This window comes from Astatotilapia calliptera, chromosome 3 (assembly GCF_964374335.1).
Source record: "Astatotilapia calliptera chromosome 3, fAstCal68.1, whole genome shotgun sequence".
NCBI lineage: Eukaryota > Metazoa > Chordata > Actinopteri > Cichliformes > Cichlidae > Astatotilapia > Astatotilapia calliptera.
In genome coordinates this window covers 66465446-66479794 of record NC_137424.1, presented here as the reverse complement: position 1 = coordinate 66479794, position 14349 = coordinate 66465446, and the positions used below count along the sequence as shown (strand labels likewise).

Below are 14349 nucleotides of genomic sequence, written 5' to 3'. Positions count from 1 at the left end.
TTAATAAATTCAAATATGAAGGCTTTTTTTCGCTGATTTAATTTCATGGATACAAATACAAAACAAATTCATTGTTCAGGGTAAAGTACTACTTTAATAGATATAAATCAGGTTTTTATCATATATATTAGTTCTTTAGACAAATTTTAAACTGCATTTTTGTACATAGTTTCCATAAAGACAATGATGAATCTGTGCCTGTCATAAAAACTGACAACAAATGGATCAGAGCCACATCTGTATGTTTTAAAGAACAATCTAGTGAAAGCTAGCTTGCTGTGACAGTTGACTCTTTAGCTGCACCATAACAAATGCAATGTACTGCAGGCTCACAGGTAAACAATTCTATCAGTACTTTCAAAGTCTTAAAACTGTAAATCTTATGTGGATTTAGAATTGATAAGTTGACTGTGTTGTGCCCCCTGGTCTGACAGGTGGCTGGGAGGTGTGCAATCCTAGATCCTGCAGCTGTGCATTAAAATAAAGAGGCACAGATCATGAGCTTGTTTACAGTTTCAACTGCAGGATTTATTCTGCAGATTTGCCTCCAAAGGGGGTTTACTCCTCCTGAGCATTAGGCGCCATCTAGTGGTATCTTTAAGTAATGCCACAGAACATGTAAAGTGTAGTGGAAAACCGTGATTCAGCAAATATAATAAGACATAATAAGCACAAAAAAATATAACGGGGGTGTCCATTTTTTTTTACCTTGTTTGAAGACATGAACTGAACTTAAATCCCCATAAGTTATGAATGCTCTTCTATTCTATTCAATTCTATTCTATTCTATTCAATTGTATTTATATAGCGCCAAATCACAACAACAGCCACCTCAAGGCGCTTTATATTGTACAGTATATCCTATAATAATACATATGGTGAAAAACCCAACAATCATATGACCCCCTATGAGCAGCACTTTGGCAACAGTGGGAAGGAAAAACTCCCTTTTAACAGGAAGAAACCTCCGGCAGAACCAAAAGTGACCACTAGCAGAGTAATATAAAGGTTGTAACAGAAGTAGTGGCTTAAAAGCAAATGGTGATTTCTCAATTTCTATTTAAAGTCTCTATTTTATTTTCTTGTAGCGTATTGTACCCTCCTCCTAACGAGGAGTGTATCAACTTTATCATGACCATGCACTGCAAATGTTGTTAAAAAGAAACTTTAGCAAAAAAAACTTATTTCTAACACATGAAATGGAACAATAATTAAAAGAAAGACTGTTGAAATAATAAGTAGTGTACATCTCTCTAATACGTTTGGATTTGAGTGCAAATGTCTTGGCCTCTCAGTTGGATACTTGAACATATTCTTTTGTTATTGCAAAATTCAAACTAGACCTGATCTGATTTACAGTCTCCAAGGTGAAGCTTGAGCACGCCCTTATTATGCAGCTCCACCCAGTGGGAAAACTCTTTTGGCATTGCATGGACTTTCCTATCATAGGGTACATTATCATAGTAGTGGTTAGTCAGGGGAAAGAGTTTATCTGGGTGATTACTAAATGGCCAGAATCCATACAAATGCACCGTTTCACAAAATTCCAGTGCCAGGCTAGTCAGATATAATCCAGTGCTAGGTCGATATTCCTTTAACCCCAGAGATTGCCAGAATTTGACCAGTCTTTCGAGATACCTAGGGTTTATGAAAATTGGTTGGATAGGGATATCCATGTCCTCAATGGCATACACAGCCCGCTGACACGCTGGGCGAGTACCACCATAGGAGAAGCAAGGAAAGAGAAGCAGGGAGTTGCCATACTGTTGGAGACTGTCTGCAAACGCCCGGCGACGTCCCGTCAGTGACCCATACCTGCAAATTAACGCATGACTTAAAGCAACAAGACATAAACTAACAAGTCGGTTCAATGTCGGGTTCATTAATTGCTCACTTTTGCATGAAGATGCTTGGGTTTGCTGTCACAAGGTTAGTCTTCCTGCCAACATCATTGTGAAATTCATTTTCCAGAGGAGGAAGGTTGCACCTGAAATAACATGAAATATTACTTTCAGAGAGAAGAGTCCTCATCACGATTTCCATTCCTTACAGTGAACATCTTTCTCACCTAATAACAAAATCAGCTGAATCAATCATTTTTCCACAGCCGCTGTTTGTTAGAATCCCACCGCTCCCAACAATTGAACAAGTGTCCCATCTCTTTTTTGAGAAAGGATTCTCCTGGAAGTGACATCAGCAGATTATAAATAACAAAGAGCAACATTTACAGTGCTTGTAACATACAGTGTGTGAAAGACAACTACTCATTGTATTCAGGAACTGATGTGATTTAATCCTTTAAGGATGATGACAAAACGTAGTCAAGTCATGTTTGAAAATTTGAAGAACAACAGAGGCATGAAACATGCAGCAAATTTTGTCTTCATACTAGTTCATTCATAAACAACAAATTACAAGACCGGTTCCTGTGTTTAGGAATAACATACTTTTATAAAGATTTTGAAAAGCTCCGGGGTCACAGAGATGACACTCCTGTCCTTGTCACAAATAATCTTAGATCCCACTGGAGTGTTTTCCTGAGTGACAATGCCATTGTTGGATCCATTGCAATTGATGCTCAGCTGTAATCTTGATAAATTAAAAACAAATGAGAAAAAAAAATAAAACTAAGCATAAAAAAGTGTAAAATTAGTTTTGGTGTTGAGATGAAAGATTTGCAAGACAGTAAAAACTTAAGGCGTGGAAAAATCAGAGGAAGAAAACACGAGGAGGTAGTCACTGGAGGAAAACTGGAGGAACACAGGAGGAAATGAAGCTGAAAATATTTTTCAACTTATCTTTGCTAACAGCATGACTCAGATATTCTAGGATCTGGATATAATAGTTCCAGCCAATTCAAGAAGTCAAGACAGATTCCTTAAATTTAGGCAGTCCTTCAAAGTAGCAAATGATCCTGATGTCTCTGATCAGGGTAAACAAATGATGCCCTCTGGAAAGTGAGAGCTCTCTTAAATGTGACAAGACGGACTCAGTCTGCCGAGACCATGGAAGAATGACTGTCTTCATACATCTGAACCAAATCACAACTTCTGAGTGGTCTGTTCATCTGGACGTAGCGCTTTCAGTGGGAGAAATGCTTCTTCATTCATACAAGTGGCTTCTTCTGTCTCAGCTGATTGCAGGTTGTCCCGTTTTCATTGTTCATTCAGTGGTGCTAGTTTCAGTCATTGTGCAAATGTGCTGTTTATAGATTGGGGAAACCTGCAGTCAGCTGAGACTCAAGGAGTAATTTGGATGAGTGACAAAACATTTCTTCCAATGAAAACACTACGTGAACAGAATTACTTACCTGGATGACTGAGCATTGCATCAAGACATATTACATATCACTTCTTATCCTTAATGAATGTTGCGTGTTCTCATTTTGCCCTTGCTCAAGCTTCCCAGAAGCTGGTTTTTCCTCCTCTGAGCATTCACGTTCCTGCTCTACTTTCTGGCCCTCCTCAAACTCATCTCTGCTTCCTCTAAAGAGGGCTTGTTCAGATTAAATAGAACAAGAAACCAAAACATTAAAATATGTTAAAAACACGCATAGTAGTTTGGACCTGGAAGCAGAGTTCATACGTCGTCAATTAAAGGTTGGGTATCCCACCTGCTGTGAATGTTTTAATGCCGTACAGTTATTATTAACATCGCTTGTTACATCCTGTTTATGACAGTTAAAATAAATAACATTCATATAAGAGATAAAATTGTCTTGTGTAAACTGTATGTGGTGTTAAATAGGCCTATACCAGTGTACTTTAATGTCGGTCATAAGGGTGTTACTTTAAGAGACATATATTTTATGAGGTGCTCTGAGGAGCTTGGAAAGGAAAGCGTCTGGACTTCTTTAAGTTGCTTGAAGACGTTTCACCTCTCATCCGAGAAGCTTCTTTAATTTAAGTTCAAATGGTGGAGAGTCCCAGATTTAAGCCCTATGGTAGTGAACCCCCAAAAGGGACAATGGACCCCCTATTGATTCTCTACTTAATCACACGAGTCAAGTTGTGAAAACAGGTGTAGGCCACGATTAGCCAAGGTTTCTTAGGGAACACTCCCATGGGGCTTAAATTCTCTATGCCTCACTCAGCCATCTGTCAAAAAATGCATGATCATTGTTAGTGCAATGGTGATGTGGGAACAGGATGTGTGTGTGAACTCAAAAGTCCCAGGATGATAATTGGGTTCATCTGAATATTTGCTTTTCAGTTGGTGAAACATTTTACCACTCATCCAAGTGACTTCTTCATTCTCAGCTGACTGCAGGTTTCCTCAAACGTAAACAGTACCTGTTAGAGTTTGTATTGTTGATTGTCATTTATGCTTAGAAATATTTAACCATAGATGCTTAGAGGTGTATAATCAATTGTGTAGTGATAAGTTGTGTGATCTTTAACAGGCTACAGAGGCTTGGTGTGTATTCCACACTGGAATGCACACCTATATCCTGGGAGCATGGGAAAGTTCGTACCTTGTTTAATTGTGTTATGGTAGGATTAACGTAGTTACGTCTGTTCTAGTCTAAGTGCTTTTTGTGTATAAATGAACTGCTGGACTTCCTTACTGTGTTATCTAGGATGAGGGGGGGTCTACCCTCTTCCTGACCAAGGATGATTGCTTGTGTGCTTTTATGACTCTTTGATCAGCAGTACCCCACACACACACACACACACATCCACCACACACACACACACAGGCAAGGTACTCTTTGTGTGTATGTAGACGTCATATGTTAATGAACCTATGCATATTCATGTAACCTCAATAAAAGGACAGTGGTACGGGAGAACGGACGAGAGCAATTGGGGTCAAGCGAAGGGACGGCGCTTTGTCCAGTCTCTCCCGTGCACGAGTAACATGAAGAACTTTGCCTACTTCGTGTCTTGCTTTGCAGTGTAATTATATTGTCTTCAACGTTCCAGCGGATGGGTTCAAGCTACAAACCTATCAGTACCTTTGCATAAATATCAAAACACTTTAATGATTGTTATGATCCAATAGACCAAAGGCATTAGAATCATTCACACGGAGCTCTGGAATGGCTGAAATCACACCATTATAATAGTCTCAAAGAGTTACCCTTAGATCCAGCTGGAATTTATTTTTATGCTTAAGGCTATTATGTCAAAATTAACATCACACGTTTGTTTTATCCTTTACCACACACAGCTATGTATTGTAGACTAGTAAGAAGTGTTGGAAGTAGTCTATAACACTGACAACAACAGGCACAGACAGAAGCTCCTTCTATGAGGAATTTGAGGGGGATGGTCTGCCTGGACTGCTGATGGCACCAGAAGGTTCAAAACTTTAAGACTGACTCTGTTAGAAGAAAGAGGCACATAAAGAAGCTCTCTTCCCCACTTTCCTTTTCCTTCCCCCCTCCCTATCTCTGTATGCAGGCCTGACCAGAGTGCAAGAGGTGGTTGCTATGGTAATGGGATTTTTTTTTTCTTGAAAAAGGCTCATGTCTATATAAGGAGACGTATAGAGAGAGGTACAAGAAACCTGAGCAGATATCAGACCTAAGGCCACCCTCAGTTGCTTCAACCAAGCATGTTAAGATTCTGTTTAAAGGCGTACACTGCCTGGGTGTGGTGCTCTTTGTTCATTTGGGTCTCCTGAGTGAGCACAGACAAGGCAGCCGTTTTAACCTTGAACTGCTTAATAAAATAAAATGTACTTTGAGCATATTTGTCTTCTTCCTCAGAAACCCAACAATTTTGTAAAACCTTGGGCACACTCTTGTCTGTCAGATGACGATTATGTTGTCCTCACTAAGCGACACGACCGCCTTCCTCTCCTCCATGAATGCTGGAAGGAATCATCAATCAATAATATCAGGATGTTAAGTCTTACCTGAATCTGTGGTAATTCTCCTCATGCTTTTCCCACGTTTGATTGTAGAGCTTTTTCACTTCATCAATGACTTCCCTGTAATGCACAAGCATTCCAGTACATTTAGTAACCTTCCTGCACTGGGTGTCTGTGAAGGTTCTCAGTCATCCAGCTCATCGTAGTCTAAGGAGCTTGAAAAGAAAAGCGTCTGGACTTTTAAAATTTTCTTTAAGACGTTTCACCTCTCACCCGAGAAGCTTCTTCAGTTCAAAGAGCAAATGGTGGATGTGGTGGCAGTGTCCCCCAAGGGGGGTCATGTTGACCATGTTGACGTCTTCAAGAAAAATAAAGAAGTTCTGACACTTTTCTTTCCAAGCTCCTTAGACCTACTCCTTCCTGCAGGGGGCTTACATGACTTAATCTTGACATAAAAATTGTAATTTCTTAATGAACAAGTCATGGCAATGTTTGCTCTTACTTGCAGCCTTTACAAAGTTCAGAGGGCTTTGGAGCACTTCTTTGAGGATTTGGTCGGTGAAGCTCGACAAAACTGTGAGAAACAAATAAGAGATAAAATTATGACTCTTTCTTGAACCCTTCTTTGTTCTTGTTTTGTTTACATCTCACGGGAGGTAATTTGTGATTTTAACTCATTTATTAAATCTGATCCCTGTTCTTATGTATGTTAAATATTTAAGATATTATTAGAGGGGTATATGAGTTAGTAGTAGTATTTATTTAATGTCATTGTCAAGAACAATGAAATTGCGTTTGGGGCTTCCATACAACCCAAAAAAAGTTGTTGGAAATTTAAAGATTACAAGTAATGCCTTAATTCACTTGAGAGATGTTTGTATCAGATATTGTATCTATACACAATGAGGTTTTTGTTTGTTTGTTTGTTTGTTTGTTTTGTTTTGTTTTGTTTTGTTTTGTTTTGTTTTTTAATAGTCTTAAATGTCAACTCGAATATGCCAACTGTGTTATTGGCAGCTGCTGTGCTATAAACACAGACAGTTTGGTGCAGGCTAAACAGAATAGAATAGAATAGAATAGAATAGAATAGAATAGAATAGAATAGAATAATCCTTTAACTGTCTCCACAAGGGGAAATTTAGTTAGTCTGCAGTATTGCTGTTGTTGATGTTGAGCTATTTAAAATTGTATTTCTTACTGTCACTGTTGATATTGATTATATATAGCCATATAGGAATGCTAAATGGGGAAAAAATATTGAATATCATGAATTTTGTGTATTGTTGCACCCCTATATATACTGTATATATAGGGGTGCAACAATACACAAAATTCATGGTTCGGTTCGATACTTTGGTGTCACGGTTCAATATCTTTTCAATACAAAAAAAATGTTCATGCTTTTTTAATTTTTCATTTATTAAAATATATATTTTAACTGAAAAGTACAGTTTTTAAATTTAGTGTTGCTGAAACAACAAAGTAATAAAAAAATAAATCTATCTGATCGAGAAATCACTCATCTTTGGAAAAGAGAGTTTATTACAGAGAAATGGCTCTTTCCAAAATAAAAGCTATACTATACGCTTCTTCTGGGCTATATTCTCAGCAGCATATTAAACATATCAGGTCCCCATAAGGAGAATCATGTGCTAATGGCTGTCTAAATGACTCGGGTAAAGTTTGTAGCATGCGTGCTTGTTGTTTTTGTCTGCTTCCACTTGTCTTTGCACTAGGATGCTGTCAGCGTAAATGTGCAGTCATATTCATTTTGTTCCCACTAATGCTGTCAGCGTTATGACGTTAACACAACACGGCAAATCTCCGTTAACGAGCTACCGCGTTAACGGAGTTTGCTCATTAACGTGTTGGCCGTCCAGCGCCACGCATGGGGCGATTTGCCGCGTTGTGGCATTAACATCATTTCAGATTAATGCTGACAGCACTAGTGGGAACACAACGAATATGACTGCACACTCTTGAGCTACAGCAACATCTGAAGGTTCAGTACCTCTTTGTAGATTCCCCACTTTGTGGTTTCTCAGCTCTTTACAACACCATACTATATATGAGTTTGTATTTCACTTTACATTTTACGTCTGCCTTTCTTTCAAAATGAATCCTAACTAAAAAAAAAAAAGTATTGTCAAAAGAAATTAAGTGCAGCCAAGTTAATTAGAAATATACTTTTGTGTAATACTACGTAATATACAAGTTATTCATGTCCAGTTATTTACAAATCAGTACCAATAATGTTGTGTAGTCAGAGTAAACCGGTCATGTGACTCTAACCTTATTTTCACTGCACAACAAAACTCGTATCAAAAGAACAATGCAAACAAAACAAACATACCAAATACTGTTATTCCCTTAGAAGGAAATATAGAGTGAGAGCTGAGGTTTGTGGTTACGTGTGAAAGAATGAATGACAAAGACATGAAGACATGTACTTCAGCTTTTACCAGAGTATTTTTTAACAAACATGAAATGTGTATTTCTACTTAAATTAAGCATGTTTGTATTTCTGCAACCTCAGGCTTATATTAGCATTTTACACAGCTTCCCAACTGTTGGGAAGCGTTCATCACAGTGCCATAAGCTACTTTTGATCAGAATACTTTGTTTCATGACCTCTGGTTTTTATCTGTAAGATACAAAGGTGATTACTCACCTGTCCTCGAACGCGTACCAGGTAAAAGTGGTCAGCAGACTCCCCAAACAGAGGAGATTGATCACAATCGAGAGCTTTTTCCTCATGTCGCTCTAGTGCTTCACCTTTCTTAACACTTCGCTTTAACTCAGCTTTTTTTTATGTACTTTTACCTCATATGTTGATGCGGTTATGTGCCCAGTTTAACTGTCTGGTGGTTTATGATTCATAAAATGAGTAGGCATTCTCAGTTAATCATTACTATAGGAGAAGAAGAAGTCACTTGGATGGGTGACGAAATATTTCTCCCGCTGAAAATGTGTCCAGATGAACAGAATCAACCTTTGGGGATTTTCTTAGCTGGTTGAGCATGCATCAAGATATTTGAGACTCTGTGCCTTATAAAAGCAAAGACAAACAAAAATCACTCACAGGTGATTTGTACAAAGGTGGTTTTAGGAAAACATCTACATTTCAAAACTGAGTTGCCTCCATGGACATTTTCAGACCTGTTTCGCCAGCTCATGAAATGAACTTTGATTCTGTTTATTCTAGAAATCAAATAATTTAAAAAAATTCTATCTACAGCACACTCATGGATGCAGCCTAGCCAGTGCTCGATGTATGGCTTTCTTAGTGAGTCACAAATACGCAAAAGTGGCAGTGCTGGTTCAAACTTTTACTACTGTTTGGAATTTTAATATTGTGTGGTAATGTTTCTCTGACTTGGTAATTATGTTTTAAGGCTTTTTCTGAATTCTAATCTTCCTATATGTACAGTGGGGAAATGATAACTTTAGCCAAACTTCTTAATGGTTTTACAAATCTTTTATTGTGCAGGTCTTCTTTCAGCCAACTGATTACAATCTACAGAGTCAATCTTAGTTGAAAGTGAAACACACCTCTCTCTGTTCTGTGCTGCTCTTATCTATTCCTCTACGTTCCATTTTATTATGTTCCCGATTTTTATTACTATATGTCTCTTTCTTTCAGTGTGTGTATTATAATGGCTTGTAGTCTAACCACTACGCTATCCAGCTGCTATAGCTGTTATAGCATATGCATATATATATTAGTGAACAGTTTAGATTTTTTGAGAATTGAGGTAGTGTTGTGAAATCTGTTTATGTTGTCCTAGTAAGGCTACCATGAGGGCAGCCACTAGAGGTCGCTAGGAGACCGGTGGTATATGTGTTTTCCAGAAATTGATGTAGCCACGTACACTGCTGCTACAATTGAATAAAAAGTGGTTCGTGCTTGAGAACCCTGCGTCTTATTGCCTCCGAACATGACAGGTAGTAAAGAGACAGGCCTGTAGTTTGTGAACCTGTACCCTGTACCTTAGGAACATAATCTCAAATGAAAGGTAAATTTGTCTGCTTTTGTTTGTCTGTTACCATCATGTATTCATTCAATTATTATTCTTCTCATATCTATGTTGCTCCTCAGACTTTTTCTCTGTAACAGTGTTTATTAGTCAAAATGTCAAAAATGATTAAATCTTCTGTTTTTTAACATTTGGTTCAGAAATTATGTGGAATAAGTAATATGTGATCAAAGCAATAAATGAAGTTTTTAAGTTATGGAGGGGAGTGTATCAGTTTGACCCCGTGGTGGCACGTTTCTCTCTCTCTCTTTAAAGCTCTTGTATTGTCAGTTTTATTCAATTTGGTTCAATTTTATTTTATTTATACAGCACCAGTTCAATAGTTGCCTCAAGGCTCCTGATACTGAAATAGTCTACATTAATACAGAGAAAACCCCAACAATAAGATAACACTCTATGAGCAAGAATTTGTTGAGAATAAAAAGGAAAAGGAAAAAACCTCCCTTTTAGCATGAAGAAACTTCCAGCAAAACCAGGCTCAGTGAGGGGCGGTTATCTGCTGTGAATGGTGGGAGTGGGGAGAGGAAGACAGGACAAAAGACACGTTGTAGGAGAGATTAATAATAATTAATGCAGAGAGGTGTATAAACACACAGTGGCTGAAAAACGTTGAGTAAAGAAGTGCATCATGGAAATCCCCCAGCAGCCTACACCTATCGCAACTAAAAGAGGATTCAGGGTCACCTGGTCCAGCCCTAACTATATGCTTTATCAAAAAAGGAGGTTTGAAGCCTAATCTTAAGAGTAGAGATAGTGTCTGTCTCCCAAATCCAAACTAGAAGCTGGTTCCACAGAAGAGGGGCCTGAAAACTGAAGGCTCTCCCTCCTATTCTACTTTTAAATACTCTAGGAACAACAAGTAGGCCTGCAGTGTGAGAGCGAAGTGCTCTAATGCGGTGACTGACTTTGAGGTCTTTCAGATAAGATGGAAGGGTTCTGTGTGTAGGAGTTTAGTGCACACTAGCTCAGTGTTTGTTTGTTTGTTTTTTGTTTTGTTTTTCGTTTGTGTTCAGACCAATTCCAGCTCAAATACAATTTGCACTCGAGCAAACACTCACATGAATGTGACTCAGACGGTACCAAAATTGTTAAAACTGAAAGTCAGCATCATGAGCACCAGCTTACTAAGCTATAAACTAGTGCAGGAAGTCTGGCAGTTATACTGATGTTATCAGTTATTTTCAACCAGTCAGAGAGACTCACCACACAAAGCTGACACAAAACCTTTATAGATATGCATTTACATATCAGTTTGATCAGAACATTCTGAACTGCAGGCTGTAGCAGTCTGCTGAGTGGTGCTGGAGCTGCTTCTTACCTTTTACCGGTTGGAAAAGAACAGTGGAAACTTCTTCATGTTTCAAATAGTTTTGGAGGAATTAAGACATTCTTCAAAACAATGGTAGGTGTTTCCAAATGACCTTCTGCTTTTCCTAAAGTCACTTTCAGACTTTGAGGTGAAAGATGTTTTATATTCAGTTTTATACAACCTGTAAACATCCACCAATGCTAAACAGGCGTTAAGCTCGGTGTTGCTTGGTGTTGGCTGGTTGGACAATCAAAGTTATAGAGTGGTGGTGTTTGGGTAAGTTTAAAGAAAAAAGAAAGAAAGAAAGAAAGAAAATCATCAATCATTCTAACTATGTACATGTGTCAACCTCAACATTAAGGTTTGCACATGTCAGTGGAGCGGAGGAGTCAACTAGGCCCATAAGTCCTGCAAAATCTATCTCCATAGGACTCATGACAGCCCCATTTTAATAGTCTTTGGGGAAAAAAAATTAAAAATTAAAAGTCCATCCAGGATGACAGAAATTGAGTTAAGTTACTTTAAATATCTTCTTTTTGATTATTTAAGAACACAGCCTGTTAAAAACTTTGGCCTACTTTATATATCACATCTTTTTGTAGTGTGCCCTTACTTTTGATCAGTCTGAGGTACTTCCCCTTGAGTAAAGGGTTGCATTACAGCAAAAGGCTGAAGGCCGAGATCTATTCTCTCAGTGACTTTCAGCTTTATTAAACCTTAAATGTAATCTCATGTATACAGGTTTTAAATTTGGGTTCTGACGTTTACTTAAAATATCCTCAGACATTTAAAACAATCTTAGCAGACAGAAACACGGAAATGGCTGATAGCCACATTAGGAGACACGTGTTCTCTTCCCTGCAAACCATTTGCAGCTGCTAATCTTTAACATGTTGAGTAGTTGTTTCTCCTTCTTCTTTGTCTCTCTCTATAAAGCAAAGGTTTACAAAGTTCTCCAGAATATCTGAGGTTTTCTGGAGGCTAGAGCTAAATGCTGTCTCCTCCATAGTGGAATATACATTTTTATATAGTGACATAATTTTGAAGTACTTTGGTGGTCTTTAGTTTGTAGCTGATTGTCGATAGGTGAGATTATGTTGCGTTTTTCTCTGGAGATCTTTTAAGAATAGAACCTGCTAAGCTTTCAGACCTGCTTTCGATGACGATTAATTTATTTTGCATAACCCATCCCACCGAACGTCACTCTAACGCGACACTGTCGCTCAAGGCCCTTGTAATCGTTGATGACCTGATGAGTTCATTTAAACTTTAAATAAAATAATCTACACTTTTTTGAACTGAGGCTCTGTTATTTATGAAAAACAACATCCGAAAGATCAGCAGGAGTTGATAACATGGAAATGTCATTGCTCTGCTCGGCTTTGCTGTTTGTCGGCTTCGTCGTGTTTGTCTCCGGAGGTGAGATTTAGCTATTACAAACTACACTGTTTCCTTCTGATGCTCTTCCTCAAGATAGGAAGAGTATTTATGTAACTCGGTTCCACAACTTGCGTAATTATGCATACTTTATTAATCCCGTAGGAAATTAGTCCTCTGGGGAGCAGTGTGTAGACACGGTATCTCAGGGATACCTCAGGGTAGCTGTTTGGTGGATTTGAACCCCCAGCCTTGTGATTACGGGGGAACACCCTACCTGCTGAGCTAGCTCTGCCCCACTTGTAGACTGAAGTGCATTTCTGTTCTGAAGACAGGAATAAAATGATCAGACAGCGTCACATGGCTCGTCTTTGCTGTATTCCCTGCCAGGATTTCATTCAGTTCATCTGTTATAGACTCTTCTTCACAATGATAAAACCACCACTGTGCCTTTACTGTTTTTAAAACATTTCTCCGTCCATGCTACTTGTTCTTTTTGGTAAATAGAATCATATTTCTTTGCTACATATGCATCTTCCTTGGGACGCAAAGACTCGACAGTCTCGAACAAATCGTCAGCAGGGACAGTGAGCAGGTCTTTATGGCTTACACAGGCTTCATTGGCAGGCAGCAACAGGTGTAGAAAACAAACAGGACAGGAAAGAAACGTCCAGACAGAAGGACAGTTTTAACTGTTCTTCACCATTATAAATAAAAATTATAGTTAACCAAAGAAAACAGTATAGGCTGCTATTATTAGGTTATACCATTACTAATGCAAGGCTGCATTGTGTACTTTGATTCCTTTAACCTCGCTGCTCTCTTGGTTTCTCTTTCAGACCCAAACATCATCACAGCCGAGTCTGGACAGAACGTCACTCTGCCATGTCGAGCTTCGAACAACAACAACATTATAATTCTTGAGTGGAGCAGAGCTGATCTGGGGACACAGCATGTTGTTGTGTACCGGGATGGGCAGTTTGCTCCAGACGACCAGCATCCATCTTTTAAGGACCGGGTGGATCTGCAGGACAGACAGATGAAGGACGGAGACGTGTCTTTGATTCTGAACAATGTGACAACTGCTGATAGTGGAACATACGAGTGTCGAGTCTTAATGGGAGAAATACACTCGTGGGAGCTCAACATTATTTACCTTCGTGTTGTTGCTCCAGGTGAGTGAGTAGAGTTGAGTGTGTGTGTGATCAGAGGTGAAGCTGCTTCCTGGTTGTTGATGTTTGTTTCTAAAGATGTTGTTGATGAGACTTTGTAGAAAGCAGCTGGTCTGAGTGATGTGATCAGAGTGCAGTAGATAATGATTTATGTAATGTAATATAATGTCTACGTGGGCCAGGTCCTCCAAAGACCGAGGAGGCTGGACGGCCAAGCCTTAACATTTGCGTCACAGTTGGACTTTAATAAACTCAGCTGTCTGCTCCTCATCTAAAATATAACAGGAAATTGGAGTAAATTCTCAACCACCTCACACTTCTTTTTAATCAGCTGTGTGAAAACTTTAATCTCAGCCAAACCGATTTAGTCAGGAACAAATAAAACACAGAAAGCCAAACAATAACATTTTTAAGTTATCTAAGTCACTTATGTATCATGTTTAACCTGAGTATCGAAAGAACGTGGGGGGGTTGAATACAATGTGCCGGGAAGCCGCTGTTCTTGCCGGCTCTAGTTAGCCTTGAACTCCCAGTGAGCTATCGAGCGGGTGGGTAACAGACGTCTCCGAAAGTGTCGGAGCACTCTTGCAAATACCTGATGTCCGGCTAGACAGCTACATTCTAGCTGGAAAATATG

At 38.8% G+C, this 14349-nt stretch overlaps 2 protein-coding genes across 2 annotated transcripts in view; both read right to left on the bottom strand.

Annotated features, from left to right (window-relative positions):
- The window catches only part of LOC145425605 (low affinity immunoglobulin gamma Fc region receptor II-like), a 137008-nt gene that overhangs the window by 27050 nt on the left and 95609 nt on the right, over positions 1 to 14349 (bottom strand). The window lies entirely within an intron of this gene.
- LOC113019516 (alpha-2,8-sialyltransferase 8F-like) lies at positions 504 to 8574 on the bottom strand. The gene is made up of 7 exons (XM_026163274.2): positions 8489 to 8574; positions 6320 to 6391; positions 5863 to 5937; positions 2448 to 2589; positions 2069 to 2181; positions 1895 to 1987; positions 504 to 1815 (listed from the first exon to the last, which is right to left on the bottom strand). The coding sequence occupies exons 1-7, from the start codon at positions 8572 to 8574 to the stop codon at positions 1338 to 1340; spliced, it is 1059 nt and encodes a 352-aa protein (XP_026019059.1). The 3' UTR covers positions 504 to 1337.

Bases quoted from the DNA above. Each gene is read 5' to 3' on its own strand.
- LOC113019516 (XM_026163274.2), bottom strand. From the start codon at position 8,574: ATGAGGAAAAAGCTCTCGATTGTGATCAATCTCCTCTGTTTGGGGAGT. The intron at 6,392-8,488 runs GTGAGTAATCAC...TGTTTCTCACAG, and splicing joins TGGTACGCGTTCGAGGACAG to TTTTGTCGAGCTTCACCGAC. The intron at 5,938-6,319 runs GTAAGAGCAAAC...TGTGCATTACAG, and splicing joins GAACTTTGTAAAGGCTGCAA to GGAAGTCATTGATGAAGTGA.